The sequence below is a fragment of the Mobula birostris genome, chromosome 6 (genome assembly GCF_030028105.1).
Source record: "Mobula birostris isolate sMobBir1 chromosome 6, sMobBir1.hap1, whole genome shotgun sequence".
Classification (NCBI taxonomy): Eukaryota; Metazoa; Chordata; class Chondrichthyes; order Myliobatiformes; family Myliobatidae; genus Mobula; species Mobula birostris.
Window position 1 is genome coordinate 186,699,892 of NC_092375.1, and position 16,020 is coordinate 186,715,911.

Here is a 16,020-nt window from a genome sequence, read left to right on the forward strand (position 1 = left end):
AAGGACAGAAAGATGGAGGACCGTATTGCCACCCGAAGTGGCAGCCGGATAACAGTCAGTAAGAAGGCAATCTTTAAAACAATAACAGTAAATGGAAGCAATGAAAAACAAACTGTGCAAATGCAAATATAAATAAATAGCAATAAATAATGAGCATGAAAAACAAGATAGAGTCCTTAAAATGAGGTCATCAGTTGTGGAAACACCAGAAGTAGAATGAATGTAGTTATCCCCTTTTGTTCAAGATGGTTGAGGGGTGGTAACTTTTGTTCCAGATGGTCGAGGGGTGGTGACTATTCTTGAACCTGGTGGCGTAATTCCTGAAGCACTTATACCCTCTACCTGATGGCAGCAGAGAGAAAATAGCATCGCCTGGGATCTCTGAAGATGGATGCTGCTTTCCTAGAGCAATGCTTCATGTGGATGTGCTCAATGGTTGGGACGGCTTTACCCATGATGTACTTGGCCATATCCAGTACCTTTTGTAGGATTTTCCACTCAAAGGCATTGGTGTTCCCAATACCAGGCTATAATCCAGCCAGTCAGCACACTCTCCACTACACATCTGTAGAAGTTTGCCAAGGTTGTTGATGAAATGCCAAATCTCTGCAGACTCCTGAGGAAGCGGAGGTGCAGCCATGCTTTCTTTGTAACTACGTTTATATTGTGGGATAGTGACACCCAGGAATTTAAAGTTATTAACTCTCTTCACCTCTGATCTTCTGATGATTGCTGGCTCATGGACCTCTGGTTTCCTTCTCCTGAAGTCTACATTCAGTTCCTTGGTCTTATTGACATTGAGTGGGATGTTGTTGTTATTACACCACTCAGCCAAGTTTTTAATCTCCCTCCTGTATGCTGATTCATCACCACCTTTGATACAGTCCACAACAGTGGTGTCATCTGCAAACTTCTATATGGTGCTGGAGCTGTACTTAGCCATATAAGTCTTTGGTGTAAAGTGAGCAGAGCAGGGTGCCTAGCACACCTCCTTGTGGTGCTCCTGTGCTGATGGTGATGGTGGTGGAGGTATTTTTGCTAATTCGAACTGACTGGGGTCTACAAGTGGGGAAATCCAGGATCCAGTTGCACAAGGGGATGTTGAGGTCCAGGACTTGAAGCTTACCGATTAGTTTTCAGGGGATGAAGATATTAAATGCTGAGCAGTAATCGATAAAGAGCATCCTGATGTTTGCATCTTTACTGTCCAGATGTTCTAGGGTTGTGTGAAGAGCTAATGAGATGGCATCCGCTGTAGACTTGTTGCTTTAGTATGCAAACTGGAGTGGATCCAAGTCACCACTCAGACAGGAGCTGATATGTTTCAACACCAGCCTCTCGAAAGCATTCATCAATGCGGATGTAAATGCCAATGGGCGCTAGACATTGAAACAGCTACCGGTATGATTGAAGCCTGATTGAAACAGGTGGGTACCACACACTGCCAGAGAGAGAGGCTGAACATATCCATGGTGGTGGCGTGGTGGCATCTGTTAATCTCAGGAGACCATGGATCTGCGCCTGGAAAGGTTTTCTGGGGCGCAGGCCTGGACAAGGTTGTATGGAAGACCGGCAGTTGCCCATGCAGCAAGTCTCCCCTCTCCACGATACCCAAGTTGTCCAAGGGAAGGGCAAGGGCCAATACAGCTTGGCACCAGTGTCGTCGCAGGAGTTTCAGAACAAGGTTGAAGGCAACATTGGACTGCCTTAGGGACTCCAGCTCCAGATTTGTCTTTAGGGTTTACTCCTGAAGCCTTTCCCATGAGTGGGTATGGCTGCAAGGCAGCGGAGGTTTGAAATCTGAGTTTTCCCTCTCTTAGATGGACTGCCTTCCCAGGCTGACGAGTTCTATCTACCCGAAAGACATCCATGATTACCATAAGACCGTAAGATCTAGGAGCAGAATTAGGCCATTTGGCCCATCGAGTCTGCTCCACCTTTTCATCATGGCCGATCCAATTTTCCTCTCAGCCCTAGTCTCCTGCCTTCTCCCACATATCCCATCCTACCCTGACGAAGCAAGAATCTATCAACCATTGCCTTAAATGTACAGAAGGACTTGACCTCCACAGCTGCCTGTGGCAAAGAATTTCACAGATTCACTACTCTCTGGCTAAAAAATTCTTCATACTCTCCATACTAAAAGGACACCTCTCTATTTTGAGGCTATGTCCTCCGGTCTTAGACTCTCCCACCATAGGAAATATTCTCTTCACATCCACTCTTATCAGGGCCTTTCACCATTCAACAGGTTTCAATGAGGTAACCCCTCGTTCTTCTGAATTCGAGAGAATACAGGACCAGAGCTATCAAACGCTCTTCATATGACAAGCCATTCAAACCTGGAATTATTTTCATGTACTACCTTTGAATCCCCTCCGGTTTCAGCTCATCTTTTCTTAGATAAGGCGCCCAAACCTGCTCACAATACTCAAAGTGAGACCTCACCAGCATATTATAAAATCTCAACATTACTTCCTTGTGTTTATAGTCTAGTCAGCTGGTCATCACAGTCTTCAGTACTCAGCCAGAGACTCCTTCCGGATCATATACTTTCCTTGGACTCATTCTCTGGAAGGCAGCCCATGCGTCATCTTCAGATACTGATGCCAAAGGATCATCATGAGACATGGAGGGTGTGCAATGGCTCCTCTCTGTTCTGGTGAGCAAGGTGAGCATAGAAGGCATTGAGCTCATCTGGAAGTGAAGCTCTGCTGTCCCCTACGTCACAAGATTTAACTTTGTAGGAGGTCATACCTTTCAAATTCTGCACCGCTGTCGAACGTCCCTCATGGATTCCAGTCTAGTCAGGAATCTCCACTTCGCTATTTGATGGCCTTCCGGAGAAATACTTACACGTCTTGGAGCATCTGTGATCTGCAGTCTTCAATACGTCTGATCTGGCTCTCGGCAAGTTCCGGAGTTAGATTATGAGAACACTCAGTCCTCTTTTATTGTCATTTAGAAATGCATACATGCATTAAGAAATGATACAATGTTTCTCCGGAGTGCTATCACAGAAAACAGGACAGACCAAAGACTAACACTGACAGAACCACATAATTATAACATATAGTTACAGCAGTGCAAAGCAATACCATAATTTGATAAAGAACAGACCACGGGCACAGTAAAAAAAAGTCTCAAAATTCCGAGCCAATTGACTCCTGAGTCCCCGATAGCAAGCGGCAAAAGGGAGAAACTCCCTGCCATAAACCTCCAGGCACCGTCAACTTGCCGATACCTTGGAAGCAGCCGATCACAGCTGACACTGAGTCCATCCGTCTGAAAACTTTGAGCTTCCAACCAGCCTCTCCGATACAGCCTTCCGAGCGCCATCCTCTGCTGAGCGCCTTCGACCTCTCCCCTGCCGCTGAAACACGCAAAGCTGAAGATTTCGGGGCCTTCAGCTCCAGAGATTCCGGTTACCACACAGTAGCAGCGGCAGCGAAGCAGGCATTTCAGAAGTTTTCCAGATGTTCCCCTGTGCTCTCATGTCTGTCTCCATCAAATCAGAATTGTGCACAGTCCCCTACTTGACAGATAATAGACATCACCACCGAAGTGGCCGTGCGCGCTGCCGTTGCGCCGCCATCTTCTCCCCCCTCCCGGGAGGAGTTCATTGTTCATCCGGGGCTTCTGATTGGAGTAAACTCTGAATGGCACATCCTTTTTTAGGCCATGGATGAACACAATTAGGCAAGAGGTTCATGAACGCCAGGTTGGAAACCCCAGATTTAATAGCACTGGTTCTCGAGTTAATTTAATGAACAAATTCAAAAGTTAGAGAAAATGAATAATATGCATGGGATCGTAAGATGACGTGTGCAACTGACTCTGGCCCTGCATGTTAAGCTTAATGAGCTGGAGAGAAGATACTCTTGTCCTTCATGTCAATAAACTTCAAAAGCAGCAAGAACACTTTTAACCACAGGAAAGGCAACAAGTGAATAGTTCAAAGTTAATTTTATTGTCAAAGTACATATATGTCACCACGTACAACTCCAAGATTCATTTTCCTGTGGGCATACTCAGCAGATCTGTAGAACGGTAAATATAAACAGGATCAATGAAAGATCAACCAGAGCGCAGAAGACAACAAACTGTGAAAATGCGGGTGGCACTGTAGTGTAGTGGTTAGCACAATGCTTTACAATATAGATGACCAGGGTTCAGTTCCAGCCGGTACCTGTAAGGAATTTGTACGTTCTCCCTGTAACCACGTGGTTTCCTCCCACAGTCCAAAGTTGTACTGGTTGGTAGGTTAATTGGTCATTGTAAATTATCCTGTGATTAGCTAGGAGAGTTAAGGGCTTTAAAAAGAAAAGAAGGAATTAGTTGATTGCTGGATGGTGTGGCTCGAAGGGACAAATGGGCCTGTTCTGCATTGTATCTCAATACATTAATACATAATTAGCAATAAATAACAAGAGCATGAGATAAGAGTCCTTAAAGTGAGATCATTGGTTGTGGGAACATCTCAATGATGGGGCAAGTGGGTGTAGTTATCCCCTTTTATGAGATATGAGAGAGGCATAATATGATTAGGAATAGTCAGCATGGCTTAGTCAAAGGCAGGTCGTGCTTTACGAGCCTGATAGAAATTTTTGAGGATGTGACTAAACATATTAATGAAGGTAGAGCAGTAGATGTATTGTACATGGATTTCAGCAAGGCATTTGACAAGGTACCCCATGCAAGGCTTATTGAGAAAGTAAGAAGGCATGGGACCCAAGGGGACATTGCTTTGTAGATCCAGAACTGGCTTGCCCACAGAAGGCAAAGAGTGGTTGTAGATGGGTCAGATTCTGCATGGAGGTCAGTGACCAGTGGTTTACCTCAGCGATCTGTTCTGGGACCCCTACTCTTCGTGAGTTCTATAAATCAGGGGAGGAGAAGATGGCGGCGCGACGCAGCGTGCGCGGCCGCTCCGAATGATATCGTATTTGTGAAGTAGGATGGCGTGCACAATCCTGATTTGATGGAGACAGATGTGTAGAAGCACGGAGGAACATCTAGAGAAACGTCTGAAATGCCTGCTTCGCTGCCGCTGCTACTGTATGATCAAGAATCTCCGGAGGGGAAGGCCCCAAATCCTTGGCTTTGCCTATTTCCTGTTGTCGGGGCCAGGGTCGAAGCGCTCGGCAGAGATGGTGCTCGGTGTCGGAGGGCTGGTCGGAGGCTCGAAGTTTTCGGACAGCCTCAGAGTCGGACTGTGGTCGGGTGCTTCCAGGATGCTGCATTGGCAAGTTTGCGGCGCTGGAAGCTCATGGCAGGGAGAGTTTTTCCCTTCAACCATCTGCATGAGATGATGGGACTTTCGAGAGACCTTGAAACTTTTTTTACATGCCCATGGTCTGTTCTTCATCAAATTACGGTATTGCTTGAACTGTTGTAACTATATCTTATAATTATGTGTTTTTTGTCAGTTTTTTTAGTCTTGGTTTGTCTTGTGTTTCTGTGATATCATTCTGGAGGAACAAATTGTATCATTTCTTAATGCATGCATTACTAAATGACAATAAACTCTTGTCCTCATAATCTAATCTAATCTAAAAAAAAATGACCTGGATGAGGAAGTGGAAGGATGGGTAAGTAAATTTGCTGATGACACAAAGGTTGGGGGTGTTGTCGATAGTGTGGAGGGCTGTCAAAGGTTACAGCAGGACATCTATAGGATGCAAAACTGGGCCGAGACGTGGCAGATGAAGTTCAACCCAGATAGGTGTGAGGTGGTTCATTTTGGTTGGTCAGATATGATGGAGAATATAGTATTAATGGTAAGACTCTTGTCAGTGTGGAGGATCTGAGGGTTCTTGAGGTCTGAGTCCATAGGACACTCAAGGCTGCTGTGCAGGTTGACTCTGTGGTTAAGAAGGCATACGGTGCACTGGCCTTCGTTAATCGTGGGATTGAGTTTAAGAGCCAAGAGGTAATGTTGCAGCTATATAGGACCCTGGTCAGACTCCACTTGGAGTACTGTGCTTAGTTCTGGTCGCTTCACTACAGGAAGGATGTGGAAACCATAGAAAGGGTGCAGAGGAGATTTACAACGATGTTGCCTGGATTGGGGAGCATGTCTTATGAGAATAGATTGAGTGAACTCGGCCTTTTATCTTTGGACCATTGGAGGATGAGAGGTGACCTGATAGAGGTGTATAAGATGATGAGAGGCATTGATTGTGTGGATAGTCAGAGGCTTTTTACCAGGGCTGAAATAGCTAACACGAGAGGAGACAGTATTAAGGTGCTTGGAAGCAGGTACAGAGGAGTTGTCATGGGTAAGTTTTTTTTACACAGAGAGTGTTGAGTGAATGGAATGGGCTGCCGGTGACGGTGGTGGAGATGGATACAATAGGGTCTTTTAAGAGACTCCTGGATAGGTACTTGGAGCTTAGAAAAATACAGAGCTATGAGTAACCCTAGGTAATTTCTAAGGTAAAAACATGTTTGGCACAGCTTTGTGGGCCAAAGGGCCTGTATTGTGCTGTAGGTTTTCTGTGTTTCTGTTTATTCAAGTGCATATAAATACATAAAAATTTCATTTTAAATTAGCTGTAAAGTAATACACTTACGACATCCTGCCTCATCAGATTCATCCAGACAATCAAAAATGCCATCACAGTGGTAGAAAATATTGATGCACTGCTCTCCACTTGCACATTTAAACTGATATGAGGTGCAGTTGTACACTGTAATGAAATTAATTTTGATTAAAGGATCTAAGTCATACAGTACTATCAATTCAAAAGTTAATGACAAATTTGCTACCTTCTTTTGGCACTCACCACAGCCTTGTTCATCCAAACCATCCAGGCAGTCTTCATCACCATCACAAACGTAAACTGGGTCAATGCACCGATGTTCTGGGCATAAAAACTGTTCAGGCTGACAGGAACCTGTGGAATCTTCATTTTGAAGTAAAAAGAAAATGAGTTAAAATCTTCCATAGAAAATGCAGGAGGAATTCAGCAGGCCAGGCTACATCTATAGAAAAGAGTAAACAGTCGATGTCCCAGGCCAAGGTGCTTCATCGGAACTTTTCCATAGATGCTGCCTGGCCTGCTGAGATCCTCCAACATTTTATGTGTATTGTTTTGATTTCCAGTATCTGCAGATTTTCTCTTGTTTAAGATCTTCCACTTCTGATTCCTGTACTTAGTAACTCACACAACAAAAGTAAGGACACATCTCCAATGCTTTTTTAAAAATTAATTTTGGTATTAATACTCAAATCCGTTTCCCATTTTTGTCTTGATTTGTGGATTCCTTGTTTAAGTGTCTGTTTTTGAATCAGATTATGCATAAAAGAAATATTTTTTTAAATTTTTCCTTTTTGAATTAAAATTTCAATTTCATTAGGTTTTGGCAAAAACATTGTTTGACCCAGTTTGTCTCTTAAATAAGCCCTTAATCGAAGGTAACAAAAGAAAGTGTTATTTGATATTTTACATTTATTCTTTAATTGTTCAAATGACATCAATATACCTCCTTCATAACAGTCTCCTATACATCTAATCCCTTTTTGGTACCAATTACATAAAAGTTGATTATCCATTATAAAAGGAATAAGTCTGTTTTGAATCAAAGGTCTCCTTGCTAATAAAGATTTCTTTATTTCATCATGAACATTTATCTTATTCCATAAATCAATCAAATATTTAATATAGGAGATTCTTTCTTTTCCCGTAGCCATTTAGATTCCCACTTATATGTAAAGTCTTCGGGTGTATTTTCTCCTATCTTATCTCATTCAATTCTAATCCATGCCGGTTTTCGTTCGTCAAAGAAAGATGCAACAAATTGGTCAAGACTATGTCTTGACAGTATGACAAATACAATAAATGTTCAACTCAGATTAGTACAATATAATTTTTACACCAATTCTATATCACACCGCAAAAAATAAATAGATTAAATTCATAAACACGAGGAATTCTGCAGATGCTGAAGAGGTACAGTCGACGTTTCGGGCCGAGACCCTTCGTCAGGACTAACTGAAGGAAGAACTAGTAAGAGATTTGAAAGTGGGGAGGGGGGAGGGGAAGATCCAAAATGATAGGAGAAGACAGGAGGGGGTGGGATGGAGCCAAGAGCTGGACAGGTGATTGGAAAAAGGGATATGAGAGGATCATAGGACAGGAGGCCCAGGGAGAAAGAAAAGAGGGAGGGGGAAAAAAAACAAACAAACCCAGAGGATGGGTAAGGGGTATAGTCAGAGGGACAGAGGGAGAAAAAGGAGAGAGAGAGAGAGAAAGAAAGTGTGTATAAAAATAAATAACGGATGGGGTACGACGGGGAGGTGGGGCATTAGCGGAAGTTAGAGAAGTCAATGTTCATGCCATCAGGTTGGAGGCTACCCAGACGGAATATAAGGTGTTGTTCCTCCAACCTGAGTGTGGCTTCATCTTTACAGTAGAGGAGGCCGTGGATAGACATATGAGAATGGGACTGGGATGTGGAATTAAAATGTGTGGCCACTGGGAGATCCTGCTTAATGGGATGTGGAATTAAAATGTGTGGCAATAGGATGTGGAATTAAAACTTATTCAAACTTATTCAAACTAATTCAAACTTATCTGACCAATGTTTTTGGTGTAATCAAGAAATTGCTACTTTTTTACATTCTACTTGGTCCTGTTCCAAAATTCAACCTTTCTGGATAAATTTAAGAGTTTTATTGGAACAAATTACTGGAACTCAACTTCCACATAACCCTATATTATTCTTATTAGGTGACATTGAAGGGATAAAACCGAAACTTAAATTGAATAAATACCAGAAAGAATTTATAAAAATCGCATTAGCAGTAACCAAGAAGGCTATTGCAGTTACTTGGAAATCGGATTCGTATTTAAGTATGGATCATTGGAATAATGAAATTTTTAGCTGTATTCCACTTGAAAAAATTACTTATAATTTAAGAGATAAATATGATACATTTTTGAATATTTGGCGCACTTATTTACAAAAGATAGGTTGGCATATATAGGTGCTCCGACGATTAAGATGTTGGTCCTTTGGGGAAAGAAACAAATAAATATATTAAATTTATTTCGAATCCCATGGAGCATGTGGAGACCTTCCAATATCCAGGCAGTCTTTCTTTCTTTCTTTTTTCTTCTTTTTCTTCCTTTTCTTTTGGGTAGGGGTATGTATCGGGGGGAAGGGTTAAGGGGAGGGGGGAGGGTAGATATTATTATTCCATGTAACCAAGTTTGAAAACTCAATAAAAAAATTATATTAATAAAAAAAAATTTGGGATTCTGAGCATTGTGTACAAAGCCTACATTTATTGATCATGGTAATACACACAAAATGTTGGAGGAACTCAGCATTCATGGAAATGAACAAACAATTGACATTTTGGGCCAAGAGCATTCCTGAGAACTGATTGCTCATTCACAGATGCTCGTGAGAACGAGTGGTGAACTGCCTTCTTGTACTCCACTCCCTCCTTTTCAAAATACTTTGGGGAGGGATGTAAGGATTAGGATCCACATTCCAAAATTTAAATTATCAAATGTTTGTGGACCAGTAGTTAATCAACAAATTGCTGTTAATTGTTAATCAGTTTCATCTTAGTTTTTGGCTACTCCATAACCAAATCCTCTGCAGCAAAAATCACATGCTTCCTTATTCACTGCTGATCTGGTACTAGTAGTAGTAGCAGCAGCAGCAGTAGTATTAGTAGTAGCAGTATTAGTATTAGTAGTAGTATAAGTAGTAGTAAAAATAAATACTTCATTGATCCCAAGTGGGAAATTCTTTCATTACAACAGCAACACTTTAAAACACACTTAGCAATGTGCAGACCTAACTAATAATAAAGTACAGAATAATAATATACACAAATATTAATTTACCAATGAGCATTAACTTGCAATAATGATATATGAAATAATTACGCAGAGACTATTGTGTATTCTCCTGTTGCACGGAGATGAACTGTTGTACATTCTTATTGCATTTGGTAGGAAAGGTTTTCTGTAATGATCCTTGTGACAGCAGAGCTGAAATATGTCTGTTCGAAAGAGTGCTCTGCTGCTTATTCAGTAGGTCATGGAGAGAATCTGTCTGATTGTTCATAATGGATAAAAGTTTGTTTAGTGATCCTTGTCATAGCCAAGGATGGACCAGCCTTTTTGATGAGTTTATTTAGAATTTTTGCATCCTCCAACATAAAGCCACAAAGAAGACTGCACTCGCTACAGCAGACTGATAAAAGATCTCCAATATCCTGCTGCATGCATTAAAGGATCTCAGCTTCCTTAGAAAATAGAGCCTGCTCATCCCCTTCTTGTAAGCAGCCTTGGTGTTGGTTTTCCAGTCAAACCTGTTGTCAAAGTGAACACCCAAGTATTTGTACTCCTCCACCACTGCAACAACTTCTCAGAGAATGTACACAGGACTCATCACAGTCTTCCTCCTAAAATCAATCACCATCTCCCTGGTTGATCATATTCAGGAGCAGGTAATTCCTTATGCACCACTCCACAAATTTGTCCACCAGTCATCTACTCTGACTCCTGCCTATGTCTGATACACCCAACCATTGCAGTCATCAGAGGATTTCTGCAAGTGACAAGACTCAGATTTGTACTGAAGGTGCACAGTATGAACAGAAACGGAACAGGACAGTCCCTGGTGGGGCTCCAGTGCCACTCACCACCATCTCAAACAGAGAACTACCCCGCTGTACATAATGGAGTCTGTCTGTCAGATAGTCAGAAATCCAGGAGATAGTGGATTTGTCTATGCCCATCCTTTGCAGCTTCTCACTCAGAAGAGTGGCCGGATTGTATTGAAGGCACTAGAGAAATCAAAAACTGTGATTCTCACAATGCCACCAGCATCATCCAGGTGGGAGTGAGCTTGCTGCAACATTCGTTTCCAATGTTTCAGACGAAAGCTATGTGTAGCTTGTTGCTCACAGCATGCACTTTGTGCTTGTACCCTTGCTGCCAAATTTTATGCAATATCAAAATCTGCAGTGTCTAACTGGGTAATATTCTCTTTTTCTTCTCAGTTTTTCACCACCCTTTGACAAAATGACCGTGCTGGGCTATCAGCAAGGAGAAAGATGTGAGAATAGGATTGTGATAGGGTTAACGGGAGAAATTAAGAGACAGATGCACAGTTGACTTGTTAAGCAGTGGGAGAATTGGTATTTGAAGAAGAGCACAAGCCACTGTCTCTTACGCCCTCCAATCCACTGCCGACCACGGACTTTACAATCACTGGTACTAAACACCACAAGAACTAGCTCCTCCATCAGGTTCTGGCAAAGCTGCTGTGCTTGTACTCTATCAACTGGCTACTCTCATCTGAAGCTGTAGGAGATTTTCTCCTTTAGGAGGTGGTGAAATATCCCAATAAGCGAGGTGTTATGTGCTTGAGTGATATAGATGACAGATACACAGTGAGTTTTGCAACGATACCACTTTGAAATGCATGAAGGAATTCAAATTCATAGAGGAGAAAGCTGGAGACGTAATTGTTTTGGTTTGTAACTAAACCAAAAATTAACTGAAAGGAAAACAAGGAGAGTCCAGAATGTGAGTCTAACTTAATTTTTTACTTTAAGTGAGGTGCGCACGTTTGACATGATGTCACGGTGACGTATACCATGCACGTACTTGTACACATAACCCATAATGAATTGGAGTCATTATGAAGTACAGCACAGAAACACACCCTTCAGCCCATCTAGTCCATGCTGAAACCATTTGAAAGGATTACTCTCATTGTCCTGCACCGGGGACCATAGCCCTCCATACCTCTGCCATCCATGTACCTGTCCATGATTTAATTATTTAAACAACAAAGAATAATTAATCAAGAAATACATTATTAACACAGAGATTCTGCTGATGCTGGAAATCCAAAGCAACCCACACTAAATGCTGGGGGAACTCAGCAGGTCAGGCAGCATCCATGAAAAAGAAAATGTCCTGAAGAAGGGTTTTGACCCAAAATGTCGACTGTTTACTCTTTTCTATAGATGCTGCTTGACCTGATGAGCTCCTCCAGCATTTTGTGTGTGTTGCAAACAATATATTTACAATATTGCTCAAATATTACTGAAATATTAAGTGATGAAAGGAGAATTGTCAGAAACTATTGACCAGTTGGTGGGATATGGCATTTAGAGATACTGACCCTGACCATATCAGTGAGGTTATTTAACTGTCTGTAGTACAATACCAAGTCTTCCGACTTTACTCTGACAATTGCCCTCTTAAATGTTGCCTTCCTTAATGTGTCTGCAGTACCTCATGGACCTTTGTTCCTCTCCTGCTCCTGCTCTAAGACTTCCAGCATCAAAGCAGCAATGGTGTGTTTGCTCAGTGTAGTACCACAATATGATGCTCTGTACGTGTGATGCTGCTGCAAGTGAGGCTTCCATTGCACCTGTGCATACATCTACCTGTGCAGATGACAATAAACTTGACTTTGATGAACCGAAAATCTCCAAGATGACTTTTGAGAACACCTTACAGCTCCCTCTACTGTCTTATGCATCTCTTCTTTAAGACATGACGGTTGTTTTTAAGACCACAAGACCTACAGCAGAATCAGGCCATTCAGCCGATCAGCCTGGGATAAACCTGCACTGATCACATTGCAAATCAAGGACTAAATGTCAGCTGATAACGAATTTGCTTGGGTTTCCTTGTATCTGAATTCCAACTGAATGCCATTTCTAATCTTAAACCATAACCCTAGGGGCAGAGTTAGGCTATTCCGCTCATCGAGTCTGCCCTGCCATTTCATCATGACTGAGCCGTTCTCCCTCAGCTCCAATGTCCTGCCTTCTCCCCATAACACTTCACACCCTAACTAATCATGAGCCTATCAACCTCTGCCTTAAGTGCACCCAGTGACCTGGCCTCCTCAGCCACCTGTGGCAAGAAGCACAAACTTGATTTAACTGCTGCTAATCAAATTGAGTTGATGAGCTAAATGAGGCACCCGGTCAGTCCTGGCTGCATGTCGATTCAGTGCGATACGCAGGAAGTACCAAGCTGGATAGGAGTAATTGAACTATGCATCACGACACTCATGCCTAGAGCTATCAAATTTATCTCCACTCAATACACGAAACCTCTAAGAGGACCATAACCTTATCGTAGGGTTTGGAGGTTTGCATGTCTCAATGACCTGGACAGCTAGGTTGGCTGGAGTTCGGGCTTTGTGCTTTGGCTCCTGGTAGGGTCACCCATGTCAAACAAGTTAAAGGGTAGAGGCTGGACTAAGAGTGGTCCACCGGTCCTCCAGGTTTGGAGGTTCAGCTCAGGGCTAACAACTCTGACTGGTAAAACAAAATTGTTATGGAAACAGCAATTCAGAATCCTTCTACATCTGAGTGCAATGGTATTCCTGAAACTTCACCCGGGACTTGCATGGCTGATGGTAGTGAACACCGAGCTACTGACACAATGAAGGAAGTCCTGAACAGCACCAGAGATGGAGGACCTAAACACTAACAGCATATTGGGCAGTAGAATTTCAGCAATAAATGACATATTGTATCAGAATGTAGATGAAAAACAAACAGAATATCAAATAATTCATCTTCAAAGTTCATTTCTCTCCAAATGTGCCTAGTTTCTAAGTAACTCTTAAAAGACTCAATGAAGGATCATTGTATATCTGTGTGCAATGGTATGGACATTCAGAGATGGAGGATCTTCTATGCTTCCTTAAACGCCAGTGGTGTAATGGGCAGTAAGTAAGTCACAATTTATTAAACTATTAAAACAGATGGCTATAAAATCAGACTAAATCACAAAAGAAAACTGGATAGTTTCATTTCAAGTAGCCTAATTTTATAATTTAAACTTATAAAATCATTTTGCAAAAAATATGATACTCACTACAGCTCAGCTCATCTGAGCCATCCCCACAGTCATTGTCCGTGTCGCATACCCATCTCTTAGGGACGCAGTAGGAATTAGCACAGGTGAAGTAGTCTGTTGCACAAGTGCTGGGCCCATGGGTTGGACATTCCTGTTCATCACTTCCATCAGAGCAATCGTTTTGTCCGTCACATCTCCAGTAATTTGGAATGCATTGGAGATTTGTACATGTAAAGGCCGATGAAGAACATGTAGTATCTAATACACAGAAATAAGACAACAGCCTTCAGAAATATGTATCAAAACATGACTTTGCTTAAGTGAGTAAGTCAGTAAAAGTTCCTGTTCACAGGTTACATACACAAGATATGGGGAGGCATGGTGGCCTAGTGGTTAGTTTAGAAAGTGTTTTGTGTTTAATTTGATTTAATTCCAAGATTATAGCCCCTACAGTGAGACCCTGTAAAAATGTGTTGTTATTCTGAGCATCTGAGCTTTGAACCAATTTGTTATACTTTTTTATGTTGAAACTGAATGAAACAACAGGTGGCTGATCTAGGGATTAAGAATAATCTCATAATGTGAGAATAGTAAAGAATGCAGAAACTTAAAGATATCTCCTCCAAGAGGACCACCGACTTGTCGTAAGGTTTGGAGGCCCGCATGTCTCAATAACCCAGACAGCTATGTTGGCTGGTGTCAGGACTTTAGGCTTTGGCTTTTGGTAGAGTCTCCCATGTCAAACAGGTCAAAGGGTAGAGGCCAGACTAGGAGTGGTCCACCAAGTTCAGGGGTTCAGTTCAAGGATAACAACCCTGATGGTCAAAAACAATAACAATTATTATGGAAATAGCAATGAAGAATTCTTCTATACAGATGGAGATGGAGGATCTTCAAAGATGCCCTAAACACAGTCAGTCCTGGGATCATTCTGGTGAACCCCCTCTGGACTCTCTCTAATGCCAGCACATCTTTTCTTGGATAAGGGGCCCAAAACTACTCACAATTCTTCAAGTGTAGTCTGACCAATGTCTTATAAAGCCTGAGCATTACATGCTTCCTTTTGTATTCTACACCTCTTGAAATAAATGCCAACAGTGTATTTGCCTTCCTTACCACTGACTCAACCTGCCAGCTGACATTGAGTGAATTCTGTACGAGAACTCCCAAGTGACCCTGCATCTCTGATATTTGAATTTACTCCCCATTACAAAATAGTCTGTTTTTATTCCTTCTGTCAAAATCTTTCCTACATTATATTCTGTCACTTCTTTACCCGTTTCTCCAATCTGTCTATGTCCTTCTGCAGACTCCCTCCTACCTGCCCCCCCCCCACCTATCTTCGTATTGTCTGCAAACCTGGCCACAAACCATCAATTCCTTCATCCAGATCATTGACAATGTGAAAAGAAGCTGTCTCAGCACTGACCCCTGCAGCACCCCACTGGTCACTGCAGCCACCAGAAAAGGCCTCCTTGATCCCACTCTTTGCCTCCTACCTGGTGTAATGAACAGTAAGTTAAAGATATCTAATTAATTTACAAGATACCGAATAACCTTGTGGAACATACAAGATGTCTGATAAGGTCAAGTATAAACCTCATCTCAATGGCAGTCTGGTGTTTATGATTCACAATGTTGTGAAGTTCTGACTCCAGATATATAAGCATTCAATTAAGACTGAGACTTCAGTACAATTCTCAGGAAGTAATAGTGGGCTGTCACGGTAGCGTAGTGGTTAGCAGAATGCTTTACAGTACAGACAATTGGGCTTCAATTCCCGCAACGGCCTGTAAGGAGTTTGTACGTTCTCCCCATGACTGCGTGGGTTTCCTCCAGGTGCTTTGGTTTCCTCCCACAGTCCAAACACATATTGGTTGGTAGATTAATCGGTCATTGCAAAAAACTGAAGTGTGATTAGGCTAGGATAAAATTAGGCAGCGCAGATCAGTGTTGGAAAGGGCTATTCCACATTAAATTAATAAGATGCTAAAACACATTGTGTAAAAATAGTGCTTCACCTGTTTTACCTATAGACACTTTCTGAGTGCACAGAAAATAGTCACAAAACACATCAACAATATCCATACATTGTTATATTTTGTCAATAGTACATTATAATTTTAGGAAATAAAATCAGACCTTTATTTCAGTACAT

General features: G+C 42.0%; 1 protein-coding gene across 1 annotated transcript in view; it reads right to left on the reverse strand.

Moving 5' to 3' along the window:
• The window catches only part of LOC140198774 (low-density lipoprotein receptor-related protein 2-like), a 359,184-nt gene extending 344,657 nt beyond the window's left edge, over positions 1–14,527 (reverse strand). Inside the window, 4 exon segments of the mRNA XM_072259784.1 lie at positions 6,576–6,692; positions 6,789–6,908; positions 13,881–14,146; positions 14,502–14,527. Of these exon segments, the coding sequence (XP_072115885.1) occupies positions 6,576–6,692; positions 6,789–6,908; positions 13,881–14,146; positions 14,502–14,527 (529 nt within the window).
• Between the last annotated feature and the right edge of the window lie 1,493 nt (positions 14,528–16,020).